Source organism: Cetorhinus maximus, chromosome 6 (assembly GCF_964194155.1).
Source record: "Cetorhinus maximus chromosome 6, sCetMax3.hap1.1, whole genome shotgun sequence".
NCBI lineage: Eukaryota > Metazoa > Chordata > Chondrichthyes > Lamniformes > Cetorhinidae > Cetorhinus > Cetorhinus maximus.
Genome location: NC_135884.1, coordinates 91,715,774 through 91,734,437, shown reverse-complemented (window position 1 = coordinate 91,734,437; position 18,664 = coordinate 91,715,774). Strand labels below are relative to the sequence as shown.

At 42.1% G+C, this 18,664-nt stretch overlaps 1 protein-coding gene across 3 annotated transcripts in view; it reads right to left on the bottom strand.

Annotated features, from left to right (window-relative positions):
* Window positions 1-5,090: 5,090 nt before the first annotated feature.
* The window catches only part of rfwd3 (ring finger and WD repeat domain 3), a 30,844-nt gene continuing 17,270 nt past the window's right edge, over window positions 5,091-18,664 (bottom strand). For all 3 annotated transcript variants that reach the window (XM_078544048.1, XM_078544049.1, XM_078544050.1), the window contains exons 8-13: window positions 16,561-16,789; window positions 15,791-15,941; window positions 13,989-14,165; window positions 13,161-13,375; window positions 12,215-12,432; window positions 5,091-6,409 (exon numbers count right to left, since the gene is read on the bottom strand). In XM_078544048.1, the coding sequence (XP_078400174.1) occupies window positions 6,266-6,409; window positions 12,215-12,432; window positions 13,161-13,375; window positions 13,989-14,165; window positions 15,791-15,941; window positions 16,561-16,789 (1,134 nt within the window). In that variant the 3' untranslated portion in view covers window positions 5,091-6,265. The remainder of the gene's footprint in view (window positions 6,410-12,214; window positions 12,433-13,160; window positions 13,376-13,988; window positions 14,166-15,790; window positions 15,942-16,560; window positions 16,790-18,664) is intronic.

Genomic DNA, 18,664 nt, shown 5'->3' with positions numbered 1-18,664 from the left:
AGGATCCAAGCCCCTTTACCAGGTGGTGCCTTGGATGGAGCTTGGGGGGGTGGCGGGGGGGGTGCTGCGAATGGAACCGGTGAGGGGAGCTACAGAAAGAGTTGGGGGAGGGAGGACGGTGAATGGTGTTGGGGGTGGGATGGTTGGGTGAGAGGGGGGGGCACCAAAAGAGCCAGAGGGGCCGATAAAGGAGCCAGTAGTGGGTGGGGGGAATGGAGCCAGAGATCCCAAGCTCTCCCCCCAAATGCCCTGGGTTACTCACACTTCATCACCCGATTGCTGGTGCCAGCTTCCCATCCCTACCTGGCGCTCCTGTTCCTGGATCTAGGGCCTCGCGCTCTACCCACAGCCTGGGCCTGCAGTGATAGTGGCAATGGTTCTGGCATCAGAACATGGTGGCAATTGGCCCAGAGTTCAGTGCAAGAGGGGCGGAGCCAGAAAATGACGACATAAATTTTTTAAAAATGTCCTAAAGAATAGTTAAATCAAAACTATTTTAAGCAGGACAACTTAAAGTGAGGACTTATTGTAGTAGCAGAACATCTAGAAAATCATAATAAAACCATGTTGACTCTGCCTGATTGTATGAAAGGGAAATAGTATTTGACAAATATATTAAAGTTCCTTGAGGATGTAACAAACAAGATAGACAAAGGAAGCCCATAAATATAGTATATTTGGATTTCCAAAAAGCATTCGATAAGGTGACATAAAAGGTGACTACAAAGATAAGAGCTGATGGTGTTGGGGATGATATATCAGCGTGGATGGAGGATTGGCTAACAAAGAGAAAATGGAGTCAGAAAAAATAGGTCATTTTCAGGTTGGCAAAGAGTAACTAGTGGAGTGCTGAAGGGATCATTGCTGGGCCCCAGCTATTTACCATCTATATTAATGTCATGGCTGAAGGGACCAACTGTATTTAGAAAACTTTGCTGATGATACTAAGATAGGTAGGAAAGCAAGTTGTAAGGAGGATACAAAGAGTCTGCAAAGGGATATAGATAATTGAGTGGGTGAAAAATTGGCAATCATGTGGGGAAATGAGAAGTTGTCCACTTTAGCAGGAAGAATAGAAAAGCAGATTATTTAAATGGAGAGAAACTGCAGAATGCTGCCGTACAGAGGGACCTGGCTATCCTTTTATATGAATCTCAAAAAAGTTAGCATGCAGGTACAGCAAATAATTAGGGAGACAAATGGAATGTTGGTCTTTATTGCAAAGGGGTGGACTATAAGGGAGGGAAGTCTTGCTACAACAGTACAGGGCATCGGTGAGACTGCACCTGAAGTAGTTTTGGCTTCTTACTTAAGGGATATACTTGCATTGGAAGCAGTTCAGAGAAGGTTCACTAGGCTGATTCCTGGTATGAAGGGGTTGTCTTATGAGGAAAGGTTGGGCCTATACTCATTGGAATTTAGAAGTCTGAGAAGTGATCTTATTGAAACATTTAAGGTTCTGAGGTGGCTTGACAGGGTGGATGCAGGAGGATATTTCCTGTCATGGGGGAATCTAGAACTGAGGGCCATGGTTTCAAAATAAGAGGTCACCCATTTAAGACAGAGATGAGGATTTTTTTTCTCTGAGGGTTGTTAGTCTTTAGAATTCTCTTCCACTGAGAGCAGTGAAAGCTAGGTCATTGAATATACTCAAGCCGAGTTAGACAGACTTTTAATTGAAAGAGAGTTAAGGATTCTGGAGGACAGGGAGGAAAGTGGAGTTAAGGCCACAATTAGATCAGCAATGATTTTATCAATGGCAAGGCAGCTTTGATGGGCTGAATGGCCTCGTCCAGCTCCTATTTCTTATCTTATTTTCACAGTTACAGGATGTCTCAACACACTTTACAGCTAATTAGGTACTTTTTGAGGTGTATTCACTGTTGTAATGTAGAAAACATAGCAGTTAATTTGCACTAAGCAAACTCCTGCAGTCAGCAACGTGGTAATAACTAGACAATCTGTTTTTTGAGATAGTTGATAGAGGGATAAATATTGGCCAGGACACCAGGGATAATATTCCTGCTCTCCTTTGAAAAAAGAACCACAGGATATTTACCTCCACCAAACAAGGCAAACGGGGGCTTGGTTTAACATCTCCTCCAAAAGACCACGTCTCCAAAAGTGCAATGTTCCTCAGTACTGCGCCGGAGTGTTAGCCCTGATTTTTGTGCCCAAGCCCTAGAATGCATCTCGAACCCGGAATTTCGTGATTCAGAGACAAATATGCTACCAACTGCACCAGGGAAGTGGCGGCTTAGTGGTAATGTCGTTGGACTAATAATCCAGAGACCCAGGATAAAGCTCTAGAGACATGGGTTCAAATCCCACCATGACAGCTGGTGAAATTTAAATTCAATTCATAAATCTGGAATATAAAAATTAGTCTCAGTAATGGTGACCATGAAATTATTAGTGATTTTCATAAAAACCCATCTGGTTCACTAATGTCCTTTTAGGAAAGGCCATTAACTGTCCTCTGAAATGACCTAGCAAGGACAATTAGCAATGGGCAACAAATGCTGGCCTTGCCAGTGACATACATGCCCCATGAAAGAATAAAGAAAAAAGCTAGAAATTCAAATGCTGGAAAACTCAGCAGGTCAGACGGCGTCACTGGAGAGAGGAACAAAGTTAACATTTAGGTTGACTACCCTCCATCAGAATTTATGGAAAGAAATGTGATTGGAATTACAGGGAAGTATAAATGACATTGATTTGTCACAAAGGGGATTGAAGCTGTATGAAAAGTCAAATGGGACAACGATACTGGGGAAAATATATAACTTCTTGGTCAAGTCTCTCTCAATTTTGGATTAATGTCTCCTTGTGCTGATAGTTCAAATTACATGACTTGCTCAGTTGAGTGGTACTCATCCATTTTAGCATCAAGTACATGATTTTCATCTATTCTGCACTGGCCTCTTCCCAGCGAGGACAAGTTGAACCAGTCAGTCTCTTCTCATTTGAAATACTTTGGCTTTCAAACACCCATTTTGCTTCTGTGAATCTGACTGGTCAATGTGATATGTTCTGCTTAACTTGATATCTCATCACATGTAACTAGTTGTTGTAAATGGGACATATGATAGTTATTGACATGCCTTTTTAACACATAACTGGTTGCTACCCACAACTGGTAATTGGCTTCCTTTGTTCATCTGCCTGGAGTGAAAAATGTGTATGCAAATCAGCAGTCATTTTACCATGGCATGAGGAAGTTTTTGCAACAAGTAGAAACTGCTTCTCTGATCTTAATCTGTTCATCTGAAAACAATGAATACTTTGAGATTGTGTTCCAGCTCAACTTTTAACGAGAGCTCCTACTACCACTAGTTCAGGAGTACTGCTGACCCCACTTTGAAAGAATCAGACCTCTGCAGTTCCCTCCCTCCTTCTCGTGTCTCTCATTTTGTAGCTGGTCTGTTACATCGCTTCAAGTCTGCACTTCAAACTTGCAAGGAATTCCAAACAAATGGAACAAACTGACCTTAGATTTGGGAGATATTCAAAGTCTAGTCAATGCTCAGTTTATGATCTCTTCCAAGGTATTCATTAATAACCCACTGTTCCAGTGCGAATGAAGGTTGCTGCTGCACTTTCCAACCGTCTATCAAAGCTTTGCACAAGTTGGCACTTATTTTGAATCAAAATTAGCAAAGCTGAAGTCATCCCTTTTCATCTCCCACCAACTTTGAGTTTGGACTGTCTACTTCATCTCCCCTCACACAGATGGCCTACTTAACCCCAAATTAGACAGGTGACTCTACATCTGGCCCACTGCCAGTATATTGTCCGATTCACACTCATTCCCTTACTCCCCGCTGATGCTGGAACTCTTAATCTATATCTTCCTTACGAAGCACTCTTCACCACACTCCCAACCTTTCCCCAATTCAGAACTCTGCAGTCCACAACACCCACCCCCTAGTTAAAAGTTTAATCATTCCTTTTCTTGCCAACTGCATTGGCTCCTGCACATTAATAAACACCAAAATTCTTACCTACAAATCCAAAACTAAAGTTCTACCCTATTCAAACAATTTCCCTCAGATGCCCCAACATGCTTACTGATATTCCTTGTTTATTTCATCAGTAATGCCAAGACATAAGAGTGTACTGTATACACTTTTGGTCCCCACTTGATATAAAAAAAGAGGCGATCGAGGTGGAAAAAATACAATTCTACTCGAACTGAGAGGTCATAACTATCAGGAAAACAGACTGGGTCTCTTATCTTTAAGAAAAATGGTGGCAGGTGGGGAAGGGGTGGTGGCAGGTGACACGATAGAGATCTTTAAAGAGGTTTGAGAGGATAGACTAAGAGGATGTTTCCACTTATTGGGGAGTCCAAAACTATGGGCCATAAATATAAGATAGCCACTAATAAATTCAGTAAGGAATTCTGGAGAAACTTAGTTACCCAGAGAGGGGTTGGAATGTAGAACTTGTTATCTCAAGGGCTGTTTCAGGCAATAGGATGTGTTGATCAAGCAGGAAGGAGTAAATAGAATGGGAGGAGACTCATGTGGAGAATAAAGATGAACACAGCTAGTTGGGCCGTATGGACTGAGCCACTGTTAAACTAAATAACCCCACTACCAGCGTCATCAGAAATGAGGCCACTTGGCTAGTCTGAGAATATTCCTGGTGCTACCTTCCTTTATAATCCTTAGAACCTCACTCATAACCCCAAATATTCCCTTTGTTTATTGCCAAATATTTCTAATCTTCTGTATCTTGCCAAAGTGGCCATTATTCACATGAGCCTCAAAAGGATTAACAGGCTAGCCAATCATGAAATATCTCAGTTGAGCTCTTCCCTCAATGAACACAAAAATTCACACAAAAAGTAGTCAAGCAAGTTTTGAATATTGGAAATACAGCAAGATATTTGGCTGCCATACATGATTGCAAAACTACAACCCCAGTACACTAAGGTTTAGTTGGCACTAAGTGGAAAGTGACAAAAGCCCAGAGACAACTCAGGCACATCATGGACCTTGCTCACATTAGTAGCACTTCTGTATCAGAGCCTGTATTGTTCAGTTATCACTTAATAAGCAGCTGGTGTGTAGAAGGAAAAAAAATAAGATTTCACTTTTTATTTCAAAGTAATAATAAAATGACAATTATGTACATTAAGAAAGTTTGAATTGCACACAGGTAGCAGATACACACTTTCCATTCAGATACACAATCAGTACAGCTCCAGGCAATGTCTTTCAAAGTCCTCACCAGCGACCTATTGGGCAATGCTTTCTGCACTGAATTAGACTAGCAGGTTTCAGCCTTCGAGTCACATAACCTTTTTGGATGTATACACTCAGTCATGGACCCTTTCCCTCAACCACAGAATTATTCAATGCCATATCTGAACCTTCATTGCAAAACTAAATAAGCATTTGTCTGTGAATCTCTATTCCCCAATCAAATCGACACAACAAAAAAAAATCAAGTCATCCAATATAAATAGAAAGAGTTTAAGGCATTACACAGTATACTCTGTGACCTCAATATTCCTCTGCAAATTTGCTATGGTTCCCTGACTGGAACCCTCTCTATTCCATTACCAAACAGGTGTATACAGGGGGATTTAAAACAAAAGGTGGCTTCAAATGGTAATGCAGTGGACCAGCCTGCAGCAGTAATAAGATAATGTCCCACTGAATCATCACTGGTGCTTTCAGTTCTTTTGTCAGCTTATTGCAAGATTCAGTAAAGGGGAGGTCAGAAGGTCCCTATCCCCAAACAGAAATAGGGGAAATATATACACTCGGGTGAAGGAGTCACTTCAAACCACTTAGAGGTTTCCTGGAATTGGTAACAGATAGGCATTACACGAAGCAAAGAACACTGGGAATGCTAGATGAGAATCCACAAAAGGAAAAATAGCGAACAAAATGACAGGAATAAGCTTTTATTCACAGACAAACTCCCTGGAAATGTCACAAATATGAAAACAACAAATAAGCATTCATCAGAAACTAGCAAACCTTTGGAAATGTGAGACTACTAATCATTACATTTAAGTAAAGGCCACGGTTTACAACAAAAGGGGAAGTTAGTGGATTACCAGGTAGGGCAGTTACATAAATCAAGCCCTACCTGTGAGGACAGGTGGGCTTGTTGAAAAATGCAAGGTGCTTTGTTTCCGAGGCAGGTGCAGTGCAGCAATTCATTTACGACATCAGCACCCAAGTTGGGCCATAGATTTCCTGTCCGAGTGAGTCTGTGATGGCAAGCACTTAAACACAGAGTCCCATCAGGCCCACTTGTAGATCTTGACCATTTTTTCTGTCAGAGTTCCCAAGAAATTGGTGTGATTCACCTCAAAGGGGCAGATATCCAGTACAGGCTGGTCAGCTTGAAGCTTCTGGATGAGGGAGCCACTCCCTGCATTCCACACCTGCCACAGCAAGAAAGTAAAAAGGGTTATATGGTCAGACATCTTCAGATGGAAGCTGAACAGAGGCAGCCTGTAGAATTCTACGGTGAAACAATCAGGATGTCTGCTACTTCATCCACAAATAATCCCCTACACCATCCCAACAGTCCAACCCTGATATTTCCTAAGTTATAGTTCATTGCAGGGAGAAAGGACAGAAAAATGACAAAAAACACAAATACCAAAAACTAAAGTAAAAACCAATGCTGGAAACACAACAGTGGGTTCACAGTTAGATGATCCAACAAGGTTGCGTAGTCCATACATAAATGCAGCTTTTCCTTTCACAGATGTCAAGAAACTTGCTGTGCATAGCCAGCATTTTAAGTCAGAAAGGTTGTCTACTTTTATAAGAGACACCGCTAGACTGTGCCCAGTTATACGACATTTACATAATCTCCTCCCACCCACACACTTACAAAGCAGCCTTGTCTAACCATCATTGCTCTCATTCTCACCATGCGAGCACACAGTGGTCCTCAGCATGACCCCCTTCACATTTGCCCAACACTCTTGTTTATAGATTGCTTTTCACAAAGGTCATCTTTAGCTCACCTCAGAAAAAAAGGTCAAACCAGCTGCTAAGTTACATAATGTGGCAAATGGAATGGAAAGAAAATTGAATCACTTTTCTTTGACACGAAATCTTCAACAAGTTCAAAAATCAAGTGAAACAATTAGCGTTCACGAATTTGTTTTAAATTGGGTTCAATTCTGGGAGTCTGAAATCTCACTTATAATTGGAGGATGAGGGTACCCCACACCCTGGATGCTCTCAACAGTGCTGCCCATGACCAAGGTGTTCATTCCATAGCGGCATTGTTAATTGAACACAACAAAAACTTCAATAAGTATGAGGATACCTGCTGCCACCATGTGGCTTAATTTAGCATCACACCCACAGGCATGAAACCCAAAACCACAAAAATGAGCAAAATCAAATACACGAATGAAACACAACTAGCCACCCAGAATCAAGTATGAGCACTGCACTTGCAGCTGTACTGCAGAATCTGTATTCTTATGTCATTATCTGTAGTACACCTGAAGACACTTCACTGAGTCTTACTACAGCTGTACCATGCCAGTGAAATCACAGCTGCTGACAATCAAGCACCACACACTGTCGCTGGGGAGGGTTCGATTGAAGGGAAATTTTAAAAATCAAAAAGAAACGGGAGAGCAGAGGTGCAGGGTAGTGAAGAGGCGAAAGATTATCAAAGTGTGACAGGAAAGGGCAGAAAATACAAGCAGAAAAGTGCAGAAATCAGAAGCAGAATGAGTAATAATGGTAAGACGTCAAAGCTTAAGGTTCTTTATCTGAATGCACACAGCATTTGTAACAAGATAGATGAGTTGACAGCACAAATAGAAATAAATGGATATGACTTGATAGCTATTACAGAGGCTTGGTTGCAGGGTGACCAAGACTGGGAACTCAATATTCAAGGGTATTCGACATTCTGGAAAAACAGGCAAAAAGGAAAAGGATAAAAACAAAGAACTACTGCGGATGCTGGAAATCCAAAACAAAAACAGAATTACCTGGAAAAACTCAGCAGGTCTGGCAGCATCGGTGGAGAAGAGTCAACGTTTCGGGTCCACACGACCCTTCAACAGAACTGAAGTATAGTTAGGAGAGGGGTGAAATATAAAGATATATTTCACCCCTCTCCTAACTATACTTCAGTTCTGTTGAAGGGTCGTGTGGACCCGAAATGTTGACTCTTTTCTTCTCCACCGATGCTGCCAGACCTGCTGAGTTTTTCCAGGTAATTCTGTTTTTAAAAAGGAAAAGGAGATGGGGTAACTTTGTTAATAAGGAGTGCAGTGGTGAGTAGTGATATGGTGCAATAGATCGTGACGTGGAATCAGTTTGGGTGAAAATAAGGAATAGCAAGGGGAAGAAATCTATATGCCCCTGAAGAGTTGCCTCACTCCAGGACAAAGTATAAATCAGGAAATATTGGAGGTGTGTAAGAAGGGCACTACAATAGTCATGGGTGATTTTAATCTGCATATTGACTGGACAAATCAGGTTGGCAGGGGTAACATGGAAAACAAATTTGTTGAGTGGATCAGGGATTGTTTCTTAGAGCAATATGTTGCAGAAGCTACCTGGGAACAGGCTATTTTAGACCTAGTAATTTGTAATGAGGTCGAATTAATAAGAGATCTTGTAGTTAAGGGTACTCTCATGGGTAGCGATCACAATATGGTAGGATTTCAAATTCAGTTTGAAAGCGAGCAACTCGGGTCTCAAACCAGTGTCCTCAACTTAAATAAGGGCAATTACAGAGGTATGAAGAAAGAGTTGTCTGAAGTGGGCTGGGAAAATAGATTAAGGAGAAGGTCAGTGGATGAGCAATGGTAGACATTTAAGCAGATATTTCATAACGTTCAGCAAAAATTTATCCTGGTCAAAAAGAAGGACTTGATGAGAAGGGTGAACCGCCCGTGGTTAAAGGTGGTCAAGGAGAGTATCCAATCAAAAATTAAGGCATACAAAGCAGTGAAAACTAGTGGTAGGGCAGAGGATTGGGAATCTTTTTTAGGAACCAGCAGAGGATGACTGAGAAGCTAATAAAGAGGGAGAAAATTGATTATGAAAGTAAATTGGCAAGAAATATAGAAACAAACAGCAAGAGCTTCTATGGGTATATAAAAAGAAACATGGGACCCTTGGAGGATGCGATTGGAGAATTGATAACATCTTCACAATGGAGGACACTATAAACATCCCAACAATATCAGATAAGCAAAAAGCTAATGGGTGGAAAGATCTTGTAACAGTCTCTATCAAAGGGACAAAGTTTTTGACAAACTAATGGGACTAAAGGCAGACAAGTCGCCAGGACCTGATGGCCTGCATCAAAGGGTTTTAAAGGAAGTGGCTGCAGAGATAGTGGAGGCATTGGTTGAAATATTCCAGAACTCACTGGATTCCGGGAGGGTCCCAGCGGATTGGAAAACCGCTAATGTGACGCCACTGTTCAAGAAGGGAGGGAGACAAAAAGCAGGAAACCATAGGCCAGTCAGCCTAACATCTGTCGTTGGGAAAATGCTAGAGTCCATTATTAAGGAAGAAATAGCAGGATATTTAGAAAAGCTTAATGCCATCAAACAAAGTCAACATGGTTTTGTGAAATCATGTTTGACAAATTTGCTAGAGTTCTTTGAGGATATAACAAGCAGAGTTGATAAAGGGGGACCAGTAGATGTAGCGTATTTCGATTTCCAGGTGGCATTTGATAAGATAAGGCCACATAAAAGGTTATTGCACAAGATAGGAGCCTACAGTATTGGGGGTAATGTATTAGCATGGATTGATGATTGGTTAACACACAGAAGACAGAGTCGGGGTTAATGGGTCTTTTTCAGGTTGGAAAAATGTAACTAGTAGAGTGCCACAAGGATCAGTCCAAGGGCCTCTACTATTCACCATCTATATTAATGACTTGGAAGGGGCAGAGTGTAATATATCCAAATTTGGTGACGGTACAAAAATAGGTGGAGGGCATGTTGTGATGAGGACATAAGGAACCTGCAAGAGGATATAGATAGATTGAGTGAGTGGGTGAAAACTTGGCAGATGGAGTTTAATTTGGAAAGTGAGAGGTCATGCACTTTGGCAGGAAGAATCAAAAGGCAGACTATTATTTAAATGGAAAGAGACTCCAAAAAAGTGCAGCACAGAGGGATCGGAGTGTTCTTGTGCATGAAACATTAAGTTAGTTTGCAGGTGCAGCAAGTAATTAAGGTGGCAAATTTTGGTCTGTATTGCTAGGGGGTTGGAGTTTAAAAATAGGGAAGGTTTATTACAACTATACAGGGTGTTGGTGAGACTGCACCTGAAGTACTGTGTACAATTTTGGTTCCTGATTTAAGAAAGGATATACTGGCATTGGAGGCTGTTCAAAAGAGATTCACTAGGCTGATTCCTGGGATGAAGGGGCTGACTTATCAAGAACGGCTAAACAGGTTAGGCCTTTATTCATTAGAGTTTAGAAGAACGAATTGAAGCGTATAAGATTCCGAGGGGGCTTGACAGGGTAGATGTTGAGAAGATGTTACCAATAGTGGGGAAATATTGAACTAGGGTACATAGTTACAGAATAAGGAGGTACTCATTTAAAACTGAGATGCGAAGATATTTTTCTCTGAGGGTAACGAACGTCTGGAATTCTCTAGCCGAGAATTGTGGAGGCTAGATCATTGAAAGTATTTAAAGAGGTGGATAGATTGTTGAAATATCGGGGAGTTGAGGGCTATGAGGAGCTGGCACAAAAGAGGAGTTGAGGCCTGGGGCAGATCATCCATGATCTTGTTGAATGATAGGGTGGGCTTGAGGGGCTGAATGGCTTACTGCTCCTATTTCTTATGAGAGTTAGCCTATAGTGCATCACAGCAGGACACGGGTTCATTGTCCTGAAACTTGTACAGCAGTGATTGTCAATTAGCTAGAGGTCCACTTTAGTGCATCCCATGGCTGGGTTACAGATTCTAACACAGGGATTCTCATTCTGTGGATTGCAACCCCCGACAGGGTTGCAGAAGTCACATTTGGGGTCACGAGCTGCCCCTCCTCCAAGCAACAACGATGACTGCGGAGAGGAGATGACCTAATCCAGAGGATCTAGTGGGACAGCCCTGGAACCCACTGGATCTTTTCTGCGAAACAGCACAAGGCAGACAAACAGTGAGCCCAAAGTGCTCATGGACTTCAGACTTTCAGTGGCAAGTGCCAAGCAAGCCCGGAATGTTCTTGTGCCGACTTGACACTGCTGGAGGCTGGCAAGTGTAACTCCGTACTGACCGAGTGCAGGAAAAACCAGAAAGTCCTGTGGCTAAGCCAGGAAGGTGAGTGTCGGGTTTGCTGTATTTTCTGGTCCTGTCTTCATGCTGTACAGGCTCCTTACACCAGGAGAGCGCCCTTTCACAGATACTGGCAACAAAGTAGGGCAGGGAAGAGGGGCTGCTGAGTGAGTGGAAAGTGCGGGGTTTTGGTAGAGGGGTTGTTGAGTGAGCGAGTGGGATGAGGGAGGCTCGGAAGCTGCTGAGTGAGTGGGGCAGATGAGGGTTGGGGAGAGGGGCTGATTATGTATGTGGGGGGATTGGGGCCTCACAGTCTTCTGTCATTAGGGAATATGGAGAGCTTGACTGAAGTCTACGAGTTCATTAAATCATAATATTTTCACAAAATGCTCTAAAAACAGATTTTTATATTTATGATGTATTATTCCATGTTGATCTACAACACAAACTGTAATAATTATATACTAAATGTTACTATGCTGCTTTATTGCCATTTTGTTTTTGCCGATGTCACATTTACTTTCAGGTGTTAAAATGGGATTACATTGGAAATTAGTTTGGGAAGCATTAACATAACAGATCACATCACCCTTGGATATTACACAAAATATTGCGGATGCTGGAAATCTGAAATAAAAACGAAGTTGGAAATACTCAGCAGATCTGGCAACATCTGTGGAGAGAGAAAGAGTTAACATTTCCGGTTAGTGACCTGTTAACAATACTGCACTGTGGAATATTCTCTCCTCAGCTTCGTTCCTCATAACCATTATATTTTTCAATCATTATTTGACCCTGATTTTATGCTGAATACAACAGAACATACTACTTTTGACCCATTAACCTAACCAGCTGCTATGCTACAGTCCCGAGCACAGAACATCAAGGAAGGTGGTTTGAAAGTCGATATCCAAGATGCAACTGATGACAAAAAGGACTGCCATCACTTACCATAGCACTGTTGGTTGCCTCATCCCCAGCACACACCAAGGCACTGCCATCATTCTCCGGACTTGTGAAAATGGCATTTTTGGTTAGCAGTTTACATGTAGGGCCCGCTTTGAATGTCTGCACTGGATAACATGTGCAGACCAGGTTCTCGAGCGACTCTGGGGAGGGACTGCTCGACATTTCCATCATCACACACCGTAAAGAACCATGGGTTTTACCTGTTTTTAAAAAAACACATTAATACTGCATTCAAGACTGGCAACAGTTTTCAATTTTGATTGTATAAAATTTTCCCTTTCTCAAGGTGAGGGCATTTGCCAAGATCTACTCTGACCACTGCCAGCAGCCCTGCAAGGCCAGGGAAGTGACTAATGTTCATGCCCACAGCAAGACACACGATCATGGGTCCTTCGCAGCTGGTCACTATTTAAAAATAAGGGGCTAATCATTTAAAACAGATGGGGAGAGACTTTTCCTCTCATAGGGTCGTGAGTCTTTGGCACTCCCTTCCTCAAATGGCAGTGGAAACAGAGTCTTTGACTATTTTTAAGGCAGATGTAGATAGATTCTTGATAAGCAAGGGGGTGAAAGGTTATTGGGGACAGGTGGGAATGTGGATTAGAGGTTACAATCAGATCAGCCATGATCTTATTGAATGGTGGAGCAGGCCCGAGGGGCCGAGTGGCCTACTCCTGCTCCTAATTCGTATTTTTATACAGAGCCTGATGCTGTCTTCACCCAGAAGGCTGGCTGGGCAGTTACCAGCAGTACACAATCCTTACTGGTTCGACCTTCCCTCACCTAAGGGCACTGAAGCCAATGTCACTCTGCTTTGTCAACCAAGCCAGATTTCCTAAAAGGTACAGTGCCCATACTGCTCCATTGGGCATGCCATAGCACCACTCACCCCCCACCCCCCTCACCTCCCAAATCTTGCTCCACATACTTGGCCTGTAAGTAACGAGACAGTGTCGCATCGTGGGTTCGATCTGTATATCTGTGCAGCTTCCAACTTCCAGGGGCAGCAAGTGCGCCTTGTATGTGTTTGTAGATTTCTGCTCCCAGAAGCACCCCCCCTCCAGAGTGCCAGCCACCAGACCACCACATGGAAACGCTGCAGAAGCCATACGTGGGAGGTAAGACAGTGAAGTCACAGGACACCTACACATTGAAATGTACAACAGGGAGAAAGTTATAATATGCAATCACACGATAGATCCCTCTCATCTTTTATATAAAACTGCATTAGGAGATGAAGAAAGCAAATTAGTGAATCACAACTATTAATGCAATCACTAGTAGTTATACATAATCAAAAAACTCAAACTTGGAATAACTGGAGCAGATCCTGAGAAAAATAGAACCGGTATGATAGACAATTTTTTTAATGATACAATGTGGGTCAGTCATGTGACTTCTGCCTGAAAAGTTACTCAAAGGAAAAGGTGCCCTGGTCTCTTTTCCACCTCCCAATCCCTGGTCCCATCAATCACTGTGCTTCTGGAATGCACCATATATATTTTTTTTAGTCAAGGCTTCTTATGCACTTAATTAAGCATGTAACTTTGATTTATAATCTGAATGTATTGCAAGTGAGACTTCCCATTGGTCCATTGCGACAAGCGCCACAACATCAGCTCCTCGGAGATCCAGACTGCTGTGCATCTGCCGTTACGCAGGCAGTACGGCAAGCATGCCAGGTCAGAAAGGACAAAGGCAGTATCCAAGTACACCAGCAAAAAGTAAAACTCCACAATGTACTGAGAAGACGCACCTGGAACCCTGTGATGGCAGCTCCTGGACATGTGTCGTGGTGTCCCTCATGTCATAAATCAAGATGGAACCATTTATCAACCCAGCATAGATGTAGTTTGTGTCATCTGAGCACCAGCAGCAGCTCCACACAGGGCGACCGGTGTTGTACGTCTGAACCACAGTGTTGGCAATCAGGCTACAGAGACAGTAATTAACAGGATTATTGCAGGCAATTAGACCAAGCACAGGGTGATGGAATGACACAGCCAACATCTTGGACACTTCGCCACAGGAAAGAAAACAATTCATACAAAACGTGGCTGTAATCTTAGATTGTTCCCATCAGTGAGTAGCAGGATTATGAAGACTGCAAAGGTCTTGGCATTGTGTCATGGCCAGTTTAAACTTGGGGCAGCATTAGGGTCAGCCTGAGCTGCCCTCAGCTGCTCTTTCTTTTTGGGATGCAAGAAATGCCAACAATCCCTTCACCAGATGAGAAGATGGTGGTGGACCTTCTTCCAATGATTTTTTTTCTACAATTTCTTGCTAGGCTACTTCAGAGGACACTATCAATCATTTAGAAGTCATTTTTGTGACGGCCACACATCACCAGATTTATTGAATACAGTTTCACATCTTGCCCATAGTGTGATTTGAGTTCTTAACTTCTGGAATGCAAGTCCAGCACCATTACCACTTTCCTGCATACTGTGGTGGAACATAGAGATGGAGCGCTCCTGGAAGATGTGCGGCAATTTTTTTTTGGTGAAAACCTGAAGTCCAAAGCAACTGATTTAGCCAAATTGCAAGTGTGCAAAGAATTCCATGTTTTCACCATCCCCAAGGCAGCCAGGAGACAGGCAGAAAAACAAGAAGATAAAAGCAAAATACTGCGGATGCTGGAAATCTGAAACAAGAACAAAAATTGCTGGAAAAACTCAGCAGGTCTGACAGCATCTGTGGGGAGAAAGACAGAGTTAACGCTTCAAGTCCGTATGACTCTTCTTCAGAATTAAAGAAGTAAAAATATGGTGAAATATATACTGTTTAAGGGAGGGTGGGACAGGTGAAGCTGGTGGTAGGTGGAGGCAAAGGAGAGATTGCAAAAGATGTCATAAACAAAAGGTTGAAGGGGTGTTGATAGTGGTGATACTGGCTAAAGGAGGTGCTAATGGTGACATTAAGAGTAGAAAGCAGAATGAGCAAGTGACAGGTGGCCCTAGTGGGAGTGGAGTGGGGGGGGGAGGGGACAGCGTGGGAAAAAAGATCGGAATGGGCTAATAGGTGGGGATAAAACAATGAATGGAAATAAATTTTTTAAATAATGATAATAGAGATAGGTGGGGAAAAAACAAATATAAACATTTAAAAATAAATATTGGAAAAGGGAGATCAAAAAGGGGTGAGTATGGAGGAGAGAGTTCATGATCTGAAGTTATTGAACTCAACGTTAAGTCCGGAAGGCTGCAAAGTGCCTAATCAGAAGATGAGGTGCTGTTCCAACAGTTTGCGTTGAGCTTCACTGGAGCTTTGCAGCAGGCCAAGGACGGACATGTGGGCATGAAAGCAGGATGGTGTGTTAAAATGACAAGTGACAGGAAGGTCTGGGTCATGCTTGCAGGAAAACAAGAACCTCAGGCCAGCATACCTGAAGAAGAAATGTGCACCTGTTTCTCAACCTCTAACAACAGGAGTTAACAGGCACTGCCCAAGATAGAATCTTATTCATTTCTCTGGATGGTGCCAATGAAAACTACCGTTCTATCATTGCTTTGATTTCTTCTCCTCCCAGAATGGCCTCTACAATTCGATGCCCATTACCTTGTTAATTTGATAGTGTTGTCCAGGGATGCAGAAAGTAGGACACTCTCAGGGCGGTCACTGAACGCCAGACCTCGGATCTGTTTGGAATGGATCGGGACATATTGGGTGCTGCGGAAGTTCATCCCACTTATCTTCTTCACGCCACATCCTGTGCAGCAAACAAACGAGGTAAGCCCAGGCAGCAAAAACTGAACTAATGGAGCTACCTTAATTGCAACGCAACAGCAAATATGATTACCCCTCCAACACACCCACTCCCCAAAAAAAGCAAAGCTGCTGGCTAAAATAGTTTGACTTCAGAAATCAGCTGTGTGCAGAAAGGACTCAAAAATTGTGAATGTTCTGAATAAATGTTATTAAATAACAAGTAGTTATTAAATGAGCAAAATAACTTAGCGGGACAATAGCTACATTGGTGCGGCAGCACACTAGGCTAGTTATGGTCTTTGTGTGCCACTCTTTTCTACGCCAAGTAGTCTGAGCGACCCTTGCCCCACCTAACCTGAGCCTAAGAGTCAGCCTTACTTATTATTTCATTTTTTTCCTCAAATGTTATTTCTTCGCTATGTATTCTTTTTTCAAACTTTAACAAAAGGAAACTTATTCCCTTGATTTCATGTGTCTATTAACTGAATTAAGGTTCAGATTTTTTTCTCCAAAAGCTGGCAAGATCCGAAATCTGGCACAGACCTGGCCCTGAGGTTACCGGTTTTGAGACACTAATTAGTAGAAAGAAGTAGCAGTTGTAGAAGCCCCTGTGAACTCACCAGGTAGGAGAGCTGTTTGAGGAGAAGGTTGGGACACAACAAGACAGCTCATCAAAGCGGAGTACGCCATGACTCGACAGTTCCCATTCTGCGAAACCATGATGCCTTTCTCAAACTGGTACTTGCACTGACTTTGACTGGAACTGGTGTGACCAGTTAGGGAATTACAGGAACTAGAGGGGCCTTGAGAAGCACTTGGACTGTGCTTGGCAACCAGACATCTGAGTTCCTATAGCAGAGATACAGAAAATTCAATGCCATGCTCACAAAAGAATCAAATATACAGTTACATAGGCACATACACAGCCCAATATAATCTCTCAGTCAGAGGGAACCCAGCCGAGAGCTATGTTCAAAAGATAGTCAGTATATGGTTATTAATGTATTCAGGGAATTCAGTACAGTAAAGATTTAATAGACAGCTACAAATATACCTACACAGAGGGAATCCAATATATAGCTTCATAAACAGGGAATTTCATATACAAAAAGTTCAACACAGCTACATGTGGAGGAACCTCATTACACACCCTGTTGCTACCTTCTACTCTGTGCTCAGTTTAGTCTGAAATGTTGTTGTGTCTCCGCCCTACAGCCCATTCATTGTTTAACTGATTCTCAATTGTTGCCTCAATATTACTTGCAAGTTTTGTCTCTACCCAGTTTAGCTGCTGTCCTTCAAATATGCCAAATGGAAAATACAACTACAAATGCCAGGCCTTAATAGAGATCTACACACACATGGAATTTAATGTAGAACTACACACATCAGGCATAATGCAAAGCTGACCACACACATGGCATTTAATCTCCTTATCCCTTCTTTGACCTCTTTTTTCTGCTCTCAGCTGCATGGTCATGAGTAGAACTCCAGAAAGCTCAGGGTTTGGGACCACACCTGTATTGAGTTTCAATAATGTTCGGTTGGAGGCATCAACAAAATCATTTATCAACTTGCCGATTACAGAAAATATTAGGGTTAAAAATTTGGACCAAATCAATAGAAGTCAGATCCCTAAATAAGCGAACTCAAATGTCCTTCAATGCACCTTTTGGGATTCGGAGAATGCAGACATATTTTCACCATGAAGAAATACCAGTTGAAACAAGAAATCAAACAAGTGGCAAGGAGTTATTGCTGACAATTTATTAAGGCAATGTGATGTGACCACAAGAAAATGGTTTTAGGTTGAATTCATAGAAACAAGCATACAAAGAACATTTACTGAGGCTATGTAAGGATTTGATAAGTGCCTAACTTTCATCCCCAAACATGGCAAAGGATATGAAGGATCTGGAGAAGGTGCTGAGTAGGGCAACTTGAATGATACCCAGCCTAGCTGTTTAGTTATTTGAAGAAGCTCCTAGTGTTAGGGCATTTACTTAACAGAATCACAGATTGAAGAGATGGAGGTTTGTTTTAAATAAAGGGATTGAATTGGTTTGGATACAGTCTGGTTGAATAAGTGAGGTGGACAGGGATGGCAAAACTAGAGAACAACATTAAAGTAGTTAGGTAGAGCTAGGCTGAAGTGTTGGAAAGTTTATCTGTCCATAAATAGACATCACACTGTTGAACAGACCAGCAAAACAAGTGGGTATGGATTAAGTGCATCGGAACAAAAGTACTCTGAACAGAACCCGGCGAAGAGGATAACATTTCTATTCTAGAGTGTAAACTGCCAGTTAGCTGTGATTAGAGCCCAGAATTTCTGGTAGTACTAACGGTGAGGCTGTCAGCAGAAACTGAGTGACTACTAGCGTCTGCACATACACAGTTAAATGCAGAAATCTGGATGCTGATATCAGTGAAATTCTGGTCCTCTATCAGGTACACCAATGCAACCTTTGCAGATGGAATCATAAGAAATCACTGATTTGTTGTGAACTTGAACTATTTACGCACTATTGCCACTTTTAAAATAGCAATGGAAATATTAAGCCTTATTCAAACAGGACTGAGTTTTTTAAAAATTGCAGATTTTTAAGAAAATAAAACTTCTAAAAAGTTTTGTTCTCATTTATGTTTCTCCCTTAACCCCAATGTTCCAATATTTATTTTGCTTTCTGTATAATGATTTAAATGGTGATTAATATTGCCCGT